Source organism: Pleurodeles waltl, chromosome 4_1 (assembly GCF_031143425.1).
Source record: "Pleurodeles waltl isolate 20211129_DDA chromosome 4_1, aPleWal1.hap1.20221129, whole genome shotgun sequence".
Lineage (NCBI taxonomy): Eukaryota > Metazoa > Chordata > Amphibia > Caudata > Salamandridae > Pleurodeles > Pleurodeles waltl.
In genome coordinates this window covers 993,853,446-993,866,185 of record NC_090442.1, presented here as the reverse complement: position 1 = coordinate 993,866,185, position 12,740 = coordinate 993,853,446, and the positions used below count along the sequence as shown (strand labels likewise).

The window sequence follows — 12,740 nt, the reverse complement described above, 5'->3', positions numbered from 1 at the left end:
GCATCACAGATACCACCACTACTGGCATGGAAGCTTGCTGTGGTAGTCTGCAAACTCCTTACCAACCTCCTAATGTGACTATAACACAGTGCCATTAGGAGAGAGTATGCCCGGGAATTATGCATCACTATTCTTATCAGCCAGTGATGAGATAGTCTCATTTAGCATCCTGTCTCACACTCTTTATATTTTCTGAGTGTTTTATATGCATTTCCACTTTTCTAACTCATGATGTTCTTCCCCTCTCTCACTCTCTCGAAAGAGAGCAAGAGAGAGCTTTGCAATAAAGAAGTCTTATTTAGTCCCCTGTTTTCCTGACTTCTCTGTTTAGGAATTTCCTGACTGTGTGTGGGCCCAATACAACCCTCAACCCCTCCATCCCTCCTCCCGACTGCTACCGCCACTTCATAAAGTACTTCCTATTCTGTTACCACATCTTGTGTGGACTCAGCATTTGGCTGCCTCCCTCAAGTTCCCTCGGACAAAAATATCTTTAAGTTAGCCTGTCTGCTTCACCAAGATGAAATACTTTGTATCCATCTGACCATATTGTACACCGTAGTAAGGGGTGGTGGTCTCACAGAGTCTACATTCGATATTAATCTTCATTAACATGACCCAATAAATGTGTTTTACATAAAAACAATCCTAGCATAGTACGGAGATATTGTAATGGGTAATAAAAGGATAGCTTGTTTCAGTAGGTGGATGGAACACCACACAATCGTAAAGTTCAGGTTACTGAACCATAAAATGAAGTGTTCTGACAGTGCTGTAGGTGTAGCATCTTTGAGAGGGCAGAGGGTCATTGGGGAAATAACCAGTGTAGGTCAAGATCAGGTGCACAGTTAAAGTTCCTTTTCCAGATAATTGGAGTGTGCAGTAGACTGATGAGTTGATATCCTAGTCGGTCAAAGGAGTTTTATTGAGAGAATAAATACATACTTTAGTTATTTTATCGACCATCTGAATTGTATCGCTTTTTCATGATTTTAAGGGATTCCTCATTCACTCACCTCTGTGTGCCAATACCATGGGAGTAGTAAGAAGTGTTTGTTAAAATACTACTCAAACATTTGTGAGCCTCATCATCTTTGGTCAGTTGTGCCACTTGGCACACAGCTATGTCGAGTTCTTGTAGATAGAGTATATTTTATATTTTCTCATTGTTTTCCCATCCCTACTGCTTTCCAAGTGAGGAAATTGTATTGTCAAGTAAGCTGTCTGTATTGTGCTTCGTACGGTATTGTGGCAATTCGGTTCAAGTCTTGTGTACAGAGGAACTGTGGTGCAGAGCAGTCCATACAGTTACCTGATACTCCCTGTCATTGTTGCTGTTCTCTACAGTAATCTCAGTTGGGTGCAGCTGCCATTCCACTCTCACCTCTACTGTGCAGTCTCCCTCTGCCATCGAGCAGCGGGCACTCTCTTGAGTGCTGTGCCTCTTGCTGCCCAACACACTGCAGTCCCATCTTCACTCCCTGTCTGGTCTTGACCTACACACCAAGACATCCTGGGGACCCCGAACATCGGCCCTACTGAAAATAATGTCTGGTCGGTACCCAGTTAATGCATCTTCATTACCTGGGACTGCTGGGCTGCGGTACAGTAGTGATCATGAACAGTGATTAGAAATCATGATGTTACTTGACCCATGAGACTTGTGATGGTCTTTTCATTTCTCTGGTACTTTGCTTGTGAAGGCAGACTTGTAATTTGGACCAAAGTGAAGTTCTTGTCCCTGATAGTTTTTGTTTGTGTACTTTTATTGTTATGTTATGGTTCTAATGATGCTTTGGTGTATAAATGCAGAGCCAAGAATCACCTAATATATTGTGATGTGAAGTCTTGAAAAACACCTCTGTCTAGCTTTTTTTCAATCTGAACAAGTTAAACATAATGAAGTACCAGTTATCTTAAATGCCAGTAACATATAGTCTGTCGTGCACTAACAGTACCTGTCTACGACCTGTGTAATTTCTCCATTCTGGCATTGCAGGTCATATAGTGTTGCAGTGAAGGATATTGATAATTATAAGGATTGTGTAAATATACTGTACAACCACCACAGGGCACTCTTTTCTGACTCATTCCACACTGCACTTATTAACCACTGTGTTGTTAAGTCTTTGCTTACATTATCTGCTCCCATTTCTCACAAATCCAAACCATCCATGTAAATCTATTAATTGAAGATATAAAAGGTTTTGTAGTCTTCATGTTTTGTAACTCATTCTCATTTGTTTTCCAGGGTGTCGAGTACAAAGTGGGAAAGTTTCCATTTGCTGCTAACAGTAGAGCCAAAACTAATGCTGACACTGATGGCTTGGTCAAGATCTTGAGTCACAAATCAACAGATAGGATGCTGGGAGCCCACATCCTGGGATCAGTAAGTACTGGGGAAAGATTTAAAATTGTAGTGGCTGCTCACATATGTTGGATAAAATATTTTTGGAATATCTTCCATCTGTTCAAGATTCTGAAGTACCCGGAAGAGTGGGAAAGAGGCAAAACAACATAATCACCAAAAATGTAATGGCATAAGAATTGAAAAAGTGTTCAGTGTTACATGATTTGCATGAATAAAGAAGCACTATGTCAAGAACTGCAATCCTGTTATGCAGTGAAGTTTATCGTAGAGTCATGTTTTCATCATTAAAAAGTGTTTGAGTTCACAGCTACAAGTCTATCCTTGAACATTTGGAAAAAATAGTGCACATGTTTTCAAAAGATGACATTCATGTTGGTTTGAACTTAGATTTGCAGTGGAAGTGACGGATAGGCCGGTGTTTCTGTTGAGTGAGAAAAAGAATATACTTTTTCACAGCTAGTACTGTTTCCCTTATTTCTGAAATAGAGTGACACAGAATACTTTACTTTAAATACTTTACTTCGGTCATAGACCATAAAATTCGTAATACATTATGATTGACATCAAATATAAACATAAGATTGATAGGTGACACTAAAATGCATACCAGTACACACAAATATCAAAATACCATCCTTTAAAGTATTATTAAAACTAAGGGGGTTGAATCAGACCTACAAATTCTCAAAGCAACCCTACGCCTTTGAACTCCTAATAGAGGATACAAAGAGACAATCCAATGCCTAGCTGCTTGGAGTAGCTGGGGCAAAAAAAACAGCAGGTGATCCTCTGTTTCATCAGACCCTTTGCACCAGGTACAGAGTTTACTATTTCCTAGCTTTCCCCTCCATTTTTCTGTAAACTAGGCCAAGGGAGATTACCCAGCCTAAACCTTATGTAAAGGGCTTTAATAAATAGTGGCTCGATCTTGTCCATAAAGGCACCAAAAGCAGAGAAGGACTTGTACTCCAAAATACAGCCAGTTAAATTACCCATGTCTTTATAGCTCAATAACTTCATCTCCTCCCTCTCCCAGTAATGATGCTTCAACTTGTTGACAGATGATGAAGTGACCGAGAAAGGATGTAACCAATACTCACAGAAGCCGAAGGAGTAAAGAGTCTGCTTTATATGATCCAACCCTGGTAGAATTTTCCCACTACATTAGCTGTCAAATATGTCTTTCAGACAAACTCTGTTTTGTGACTATTCAGCGGTAGACCAAATTCACACCCCATACAAAATGGGTCTGAGGCGCACCTGCGAAGAGATAGACCTGATACTAGATTGTGCTTAAAAATCAGGGGAGAACTATTGGGCAATTTGAGAGCTGCCCATAGAACCTTGTTTTCGGCTACCTCAATGCATCTTCTTTTCAGTGACCCCAAATTTGCACCCTAGACTGCTGCTACAGGCTTTGCCCCCCAGACCTCTAAGATTGGAGAGACCGGATGAAAGGAAGTTTTATTAGCAAATCTTAAAATGGTAGCTGACCTATGATTTAGTATCTGTGTGCTTTACAGAACTTGACTGCTCCAGGAATTAGTACACGATAGCCAGATCAAGATAATCAAAGTCATGGACTCTTTCCAGCTATGACCTTTTCGACCTTTTAACACCTTTAAACCCTCTTTGTGGGCACAGAATATGTCCAGTGTTCCTCATAGTGAAACCATAATTTTTCCACAAAACATTCCATTCAGTGTTCTAGAGAACATGAGGGTCTTTGTGCTAGAGAATATGCAGAACTGCACTATAGTGTACCCATTGTATTATTACGCCCATAGCCAACTGTATCCCACAAAATTTGGTCAGATGCACAAGATAAAAAGTACAAATGTATCTGTCAGTCTGTCTGACCGTGCCTACAAATAAATCATTTGGTCCCCCCTACTTTTGCTACCACAAACGTGTGTACTATGTCTATTGCGCATCAGAAATATGTAGAGGTTTGGCATAAATGGGAATGAGATTAATTTTGGTACGTATGCAGCAAGATAGACCTCCGAGGAGTGCTACAAGAAAGACTGTGAAGAACCTGGAGAAATTGTGTGCTTTAAGGTGGGCATTAATATCTTCTGATAGGGCAGACCTTGAGCAGGAGAGCTCATACAATTGATAGGTGGGCCCACAAGGGAAGCTGTAAGTATCAGATTAAGAATATGGGTGATCTAAAACTAGAAGAGTTAAAGAGGAGGATATGAGGGCTGAATGAGCATTCTTGAACAGAGCCGGATTTTTTACTAATATTCAGAGGAAAACTGTGTGTTGTTTGAAGGAGATCTATGTGATGAACTAGCTGGGGCACTATGAGAGAGTAGAAAAATATTGTTTTCTATAGAGTTGCTTTGGTGGGAAAAGGGCAAGCAGCAGAGAGTTCTGGGTAAAGAGGCTTAAGAAAAGCGCAGGGCAAGAGTAATGCTACCAAGTCCTGCATGTAGCAGTGGTGCCAGTGCAGGACATTAGGTAGGTTAGGAGCTGTGGTGTTGAATATTTTTAGGTACTGAGGAAGTTGTCAAGGGACAAAGGTTGTTGGGAGGGGTGTATGTTATAAAGGATAAGGTATGGTGGTAGGACCTGTGCCAGTTGCAGATGGTGGATGAAGCTGTGCCCACAGGGATCAAGCAAAATCCTCCTGCCAACTCCACACACACTTGTGCTAAGAGGTAATCAAACAAGAACCAACTTATTTTTAATTGCCACTTTCTCTCATCTCTGAATTTATATTGAAATACTTACTGCATACAGAGTCAAAATGACAGAAATCATAAGATGGAAAAATGTCTCATATTTGGAGAAAACATTTGGATAGAATTCATAGCACTTTGGTTTTGAAAGTTTGAGGACAAGTTGGTAGAAGTGTCCAGAGCTTTGAAGAGTATAAATATTTTTATCGTTTTAGTCACATCCCTCGGTGCACAAAGGGCCTTTCTTTTATTTTTAATGTTTTATCTCTGTGACTCTCTTTGGAACATACAAGGAAATAGCATGACAGAAAAATATCATCCTACCAAAATATTATGGGCAAAATATTGAGGACCAAAATATATACAAGGTTAATTCTTATATATTGTTGAGGTACATACACAAGGGGTTTGTAGGAAGTTGGCTCTGTATGCACTATTTCAAAGTAAGGAATAGTATGCACAGAGTCCAAGGGTTCCCCTTAGAGGTAAGATAGTGGCAAAAAGAGATAATACTAATGCTCTATTTTGTGGTAGTGTGGTCGAGCAGTAGGCTTATCAAAGGAGTAGTGTTAAGCATTTGTTGTACACACACAGGCAATAAATGAGGAACACACACTCTGAGACAATTCCAGGCCAATAGGTTTTTGTATAGAAAAATATATTTTCTTAGTTTATTTTAAGAACCACAGATTCAAATTTTACATGTAATACTTCAAATGAAAGGTATTGCAGGTAGGTACTTTAGGAACTTTGAATAATCAAAATAGCATATATACTTTTCACATAAATCACATATAACTATTTTAAAACTAGACAGTGCAATTTTCACAGTTCCTAGGGGGAGTAAGAGTTAGTTAGTTTTTGCAGGTAAGTAAACCACCTACGGGGTTCTAGTTTGGGTCCAAGGTAGCCCACCGTTGGGGGTTCAGAGCAACCCCAAAGTTACCACACCAGCAGCTCAGGGCCGGTCAGGTGCAGAGTTCAAAGTGGTGCCCAAAACGCGTAGGCTTCAATGGAGAAGGGGGTGCCCCGGTTCCAGTCTGCCAGCAGGTAAGTACCCGCGTCTTCAGAGGGCAGACCAGGGGGGTTTTGTAGGGCACCGGGGGGGACACAAGTTAGCACAGAAAGTACACCCTCAGCAGCACTGGGGCGGCCGGGTGCAGTGTGCAAACACACGGGTTTCCAATGTAAATCAATGGGAGACCAAGGGGTCTCTTCAGCGATGCAGGCAAGGGGGTGGGCTCCTCGGGGTAGCCACCACCTGGGCAAGGGAGAGGGCCTCCTGGGGGTCACTCCTGCACTGGAGTTCCGATCTTTCAGGTCCTGGGGGCTGCGGGTGCAGAGTCTTTACCAGGCGTCGGGATCTGGGAAGCAGGCAGTCGCGGTCAGGGGGAGCCTCGGGATTCCCTCTGCAGGCGTTGCTGTGGGGGCTGAGGGGGGGGCAACTCTGGCTACTCAGTCTCGTAGTTGCCGGGGAGTCCTCCCTGAAGTGTTGTTTCTCCGCAAGTCGAGCCGGGGGCGTCTGGTGCAGAGTAGCAAGTCTCAAGCTTCCGGCGGGAGATGCAGTTGTTTTAAAGTTGCTCCTTTGGAAACAAAGTTGCAGTCTTGGGTGAACAGGGCCGCTGTCCTCGGGAGTTTCTTGGTCCTTCTAGAGCAGGGCAGTCTTCTGAGGATTCAGAGGTCGCTGGTCCCTGGGGAAATCGTCGGAGACAGGCCGGTAGAGCTGGGGCCAAAGCAGTTGGTGTCTCCGTCTTCTCTGCAGGGTTTTTCAGCTTAGCAGTCCTCTTCTTCTTAGGTTGCAGGAATCTGAGTTCCTAGGTTCTGGGGAGCCCCTAAATACTCGATTTAGGGGTGTGTTTAGCTCTGGGAGGGCAGTAGCCAATGGCTACTGTCCTTGAGGGTGGCTACACCCTCTTTGTGCCTCCTCCCTGAGGGGAGGGGGGCACATCCCTAATCCTATTGGGGGATTTCTAAAAGTCAGAGTCACTTCAGCTCAGGGCACCTTAGGGGCTGTCCTGACTGGCCAGTAACTCCTCCTTGTTTTTCTCATTATCTCTCCTGGACTTGACGCCAAAAGTGGGGGCTGTTTCCAGGGGGCGTGCATCTCCCCTAGCTGGAGGGCCCTGGGGGCATTTTAACACGAAGCCTGAGCCTTTGAGGCTCACTGCTAGGTGTTACAGTTCCTGCAGGGGGGAGGTTTTAAGCACCTCCACCCAGAGCAGGCTTTTGTTTCTGTCCTCAGAGAGCACAAAAGCCCTCACCACATGGGGTCAGAAACTCGTCTCTCAGCAGCAGGCTGGCACAGACCAGTCAGTCCTGCACTGAACAATTGGGTAAAATACAGGGGGCATCTCTTAGATACCCTCTGTGTGCATTTTTTAATAAATCCAACACTGGCATCAGTGTGGGTTTATTATTCTCAGAAGTTTGACTTCCCAGTATTCAGTGTAGCCATTATGGAGCTGTGGAGCTCGTTTTTGACAGACTCCCAGACGATATACTCTTATGGCTACCCTGCACTTACAATGTCTAAGGTTTTGCTTAGACACTGTAGGGGCATAGTGCTCATGCACCTATGCCCTCACCTGTGGTATAGTGCACCCTGCCTTAGGGCTGTAAGGCCTGTTAGAGGGGTGACTTACCTATGCCAAAGGCAGTGTGAGGTTGGCATGGCACCCTGAGGGGAGTGCCATGTCGACTTAGTCATTTTCTCCCCACAGCACACACAAGCTGGCAAGCAGTGTGTCTGTGCTGAGTGAGGGGTCCCTAGGGTGGCATAATACATGCTGCAGCCCTTAGAGACCTTCCCTGGCATCAGGGCCCTTGGTACCAGGGGTACCAGTTACAAGGGACTTACCTGGGTGCCAGGGTTGTGCCAATTGTGGAAACAATGGTACATTTTAGGTGAAAGAACACTGGTGCTGGGGCCTGGTTAGCAGGGTCCCAGCACACTTCTCAGTCAAGTCAGCATCAGTAGCAGGCAAAAAGTAGGGGGTAACTGCAACAGGGAGCCATTTCCTTACAGGGTTAATTACAGTAAACTCATACTTTACTATATTGGCTTAACATGTTGATTAATTTGGTCCTTTGTCTACGATATTCTGGACTTGATATTAACCCCTTAGCTTCTGGGCCTTTATCCACGCCCATCCCCCCACTCCTCCTCCCCACACCCAGTGCTGAGCCCATTTTTGACTATTTGTGGTATTTCGCATTAGGGCTCCATAACTACAGGTCAAGTACCCTTTTTCAATAATATTGGTTATGTTACAAGTTACTAATTGACTTTCCACACTTTGAAAGCAAAAGTGGAAGTATTTGAATGAGTCCCACAGGACAATTTTTTGGCTTATGACTTTAGGAAACTTAGGCAGTAGTCCCCATTATGTTTGCCTCAGTTTCAACGGTAGACATGCACGCTCAGTTCGAGGAATGAGGCCTCGGAGGGCATACTCCGACACCCCCAGCTGATGGTGCATAAAAGACTTGTTTTCTTGAGCTTCAACTACCTAGGCAGGGAAGGCATTAGTATTGGTTCACTTGGCACACCTTATTATACTAATGATGTGAAAACAATTATCATACAAGATATTGTGTCCTGTACCTTTTTTCAATAATATTTGGTTCGATGGCATGTGTAGCTGCAGATACACATGTTGTGCATAGTCCGCCGTCTGGTGTTGGGTCGGAGTGTTACAAGTTGTTTTTCTTCGAAGAAGTCTTTTCGAGTCACGAGACCGAGGGACTCCTCCTCCTTTGTTCCATTGCGCATGGGCGTCGACTCCATGTTAGATTGTTTTTTTTACGCCATCAGGTTCGGACGTGTTCCTTTTCGCTCCGGGTTTCGGGACGGAAAGATAGTCAAAACTTCGGAAAACTACGTCGGTATTGTTTCGTTCGGTATCGGGTTAGAATAGAATCGACACCGAATCGTGAAGAGCTCCGGTAGCCCTTCGGGGTAATTTCGATCCCCCGTCGGGGCCTGGTCGGCCCGACCGCGTGGAACATCGACACTGATGGAACGGACCCCGTTCCGATTCTGTCCTAAATGCCACAATAAATATCCATATACAGACCAACATTTGGTCTGTAACTTGTGCCTGTCGCCCGAGCACAGGGAAGAGACGTGTGAGGCCTGTCGTGCGTTTTGGTCCCGAAAAACGCTCCGTGACCGGCGAGCAAGAAGATTGCAGATGGCGGCCACGCCGACAGGACAACGAGGGTTCGAGGAACAAGGAGAAGAAGAGGAAGCCTTCTCCATCCATGAATCGGACTCGGACGAATTCGACGTCGAAGAAACCGTGAGTAAGACGTCGAAGCAAGCACCACACAAGAAAACAGATAAGGCCCAGGGGACGCCACTGCCAACAGGCCATGGCTCAACCCATAAAGTAGGTGACCGTCCATCGGCACCGAAAAAGGCCGAACCGGTGCCGAGATCATCCGACTCGGGTCGAGACACAGGCACGCAGCAATCTCGGGACCGAGACAGTGCTGCCGAAAAAGATCGACGCCGAGACAGCGGAACCGAAGCTGCTCGACGCAGAGACAGCGGCACCGAGGATGATCGACGCCGAGAAGGCTCGACTCCGAAAAAGAGGAAATTCTCCTCGGAGCCGAAAACAAGCAAAGACACAGTTTCAGTGCAAAAACGACCGGCAACCGAACCGACTGCCAGCTTGTATTCAGAGGAACAATCACTGTCCTCTCAAATGCGCAAACACAGATTTGAGGAAGAGTTGCAGACCACTGACGTGGACCACACACAAAAGAGGATCTTCATACAAAGTGGGACAGGGAAAATCAGCACCCTTCCCCCAATCAGGAGAAAAAGGAGACTCGAGTTCCAAACACAGGAACAAACACCACAAACAAAAGTGGTTAAAAAGGTAACCCCGCCACCCTCTCCTCCACCTGTGACTCATATATCACCGGCACAGACTCCGTCACATTCACCGGCTCATACCGCCAAGATGACCAAGACGCTTGGGACCTGTACGACGCCCCAGTATCAGACAATAGTCCTGAGTCGTACCCTACCAAGCCCTCACCACCTGAGGACAGCACAGCGTATGCACAGGTGGTAGCTAGGGCAGCAGAGTTCCATAACGTGTCGTTACACGCAGAACCTGTCGAGGATGACTTCCTTTTCAACACCCTCTCTTCCACCCATAGCACCTACCAAAGCCTGCCTATGCTTCCAGGAATGCTAAGGCACGCAAAGCAGATCTTCAAAGACCCTGTCAAGAGTAGAGCGATAACTGCAAGGGTGGAGAAGAAATATAAAGCACCGCCCACGGACCCTACTTTTATCACCTCACAGCTGCCACCAGATTCAGTCGTGGTAGGGGCAGCTCGCAAGAGAGCCAACTCGCACACATCAGGCGAGGCACCACCTCCGGATAAGGAGAGCCGCAAGTTCGACGCAGCTGGGAAAAGGGTCGCAGTACAAGCTGCAAACCAGTGGCGCATCGCCAACTCTCAGGCGCTCCTAGCGTGATATGATAGAGCCCATTGGGACGAGATGCAGCATCTCATCGAGCATCTACCCAAGGAATTTCAAAAACGGGCAAAACAAGTGGTTGAGGAGGGACAAAACATCTCCAATAACCAAATACGCTCCTCTATGGACGCAGCAGACACAGCTGCAAGAACAATAAATACCGCAGTAACCATTAGAAGGCACGCATGGTTGCGCACATCTGGCTTTAAACCGGAAATACAGCAAGCGGTGCTCAATATGCCGTTCAATGAACAACAATTGTTTGGTCCCGAAGTCGACACGGCAATTGAGAAATTGAAAAAGGACACTGACACAGCCAAAGCCATGGGCGCACTCTATTCCCCGCAGGGCAGAGGCACTTTCGGCACCTTCCGCAAAACAACCTTCAGAGGGGGGTTTCGGGGTCAAGCCACACAAGCCAGTACCTCACAATCAACACCGTCTACATACCAGGGACAGTACCAAAGGGGAGGCTTTCGGGGCCAGTACAGAGGAGGACAATTCCCTAGAAAACGGGGAAAATTTCAAAGTCCAAAAACCCCTTCAACCAAACAGTGACTCACAAGTCACTCAACCCCTTCACACAACACCAGTGGGGGGAAGACTAAGTCAGTTTTACAAATCTTGGGAGGAGATAACAACAGACACTTGGGTCTTAGCAATTATCCGACATGGTTATTGCATAGAATTTCTCCAACTCCCTCCAGATGTCCCACCAAAAACACAAAAATATGTCCAAACAACATATAGACCTTCTAGAACTAGAAGTTCAAGCATTACTGCAAAAGGACGCAATAGAATTGGTACCATGTACACAAAAAAACACGGGAGTTTACTCACTGTACTTTCTAATACCAAAAAAGGACAAAACACTGAGACCAATCCGAGATCTCAGAACACTAAACACCTACATCAAATCAGACCACTTTCACATGGTCACGCTACAAGACGTGTTACCACTGCTAAAGCAACAAGACTACATGACAACCTTAGATCTAAAGGACGCGTATTTCCACATACCGATACATCCCTCGCACAGGAAATACCTAAGGTTCGTATTCAAAGGAATACATTACCAATTCAAAGTGTTGCCGTTCGGTATAACAACCGCACCAAGAGTATTTACAAAATGCCTGGCAGTAGTAGCTGCACACATCAGAAGGCAGCAAATACACGTATTCCCGTACCTAGACGATTGGCTAATCAAGACCAACTCCCTAACAAAGTGTTCACACCACACGGATTATGTCATACAAACCCTCTACAAACTCGGTTTCTCCATCAACTATACAAAATCTCACATTCTGCCGTGCAAAACACAGCAATACTTAGGAGCAACAATCAACACAACAAAGGGAATAGCCACTCCAAGTCCACAAAGGGTTCAAAATTTTCACAAGGTTATACAAGCCATGTATCCAACACAGAAGATACAGGCAAAGATGGTATTAAAACTCCTAGGCATGATGTCCTCATGCATAGCATTGTCCCAAACGCAAGACTGCACATGAGGCCCTTACAACAGTGCCTAGCATCACAATGGTCACATGCACAGGGTCACCTTCTAGATCTGGTGTTGATAGACCGCCAAACATACATCTCGCTTCTATGGTGGAACAGTACAAATTTAAACAAGGGGCGGCCTTTCCAAGACCCAGTGCCACAATACGTGATAACAACAGATGCTTCCATGACAGGGTGGGGAGCACACCTCAGTCAACACACCATCCAAGGACAATGGGACGTACATCAAACAAAGCTGCATATAAATCACCTCGAATTGTTAGCAGTATTCCTAGCGTTGAAAGCATTTCAACCCATCATAACCCACAAATACATTCTTGTCAAAACAGACAACATGACAACAATGTATTATCTAAACAAACAAGGGGGAACACACTCGACACAGCTGTGCCTCCTGGCACAAAAGATATGGCAATGGGCAATTCACAACCACATTCGCCTAATAGCACAATTTATTCCAGGGATCCAAAATCAACTAGCAGACAATCTCTCTCGAGATCACCAACAGGTCCACGAATGGGAGATTCACCCCCAAATTCTAAACACTTACTTCAAGATTTGGGGAACACCTCAAATAGACCTATTTGCAACAAAAGAGAACGCAAAATGCCAAAACTTCGCATCCAGGTACCCACACAAGCAGTCTCAAGGCAAT

At 45.2% G+C, this 12,740-nt stretch overlaps 1 protein-coding gene across 1 annotated transcript in view; it reads left to right on the top strand.

Annotated features, from left to right (window-relative positions):
* DLD (dihydrolipoamide dehydrogenase) overlaps window positions 1–12,740 on the top strand; it is a 208,998-nt gene that overhangs the window by 182,834 nt on the left and 13,424 nt on the right. Inside the window, exon 12 of the mRNA XM_069229823.1 lies at window positions 2,252–2,389. Coding sequence (XP_069085924.1) covers window positions 2,252–2,389 — 138 coding nt within the window. The remainder of the gene's footprint in view (window positions 1–2,251; window positions 2,390–12,740) is intronic.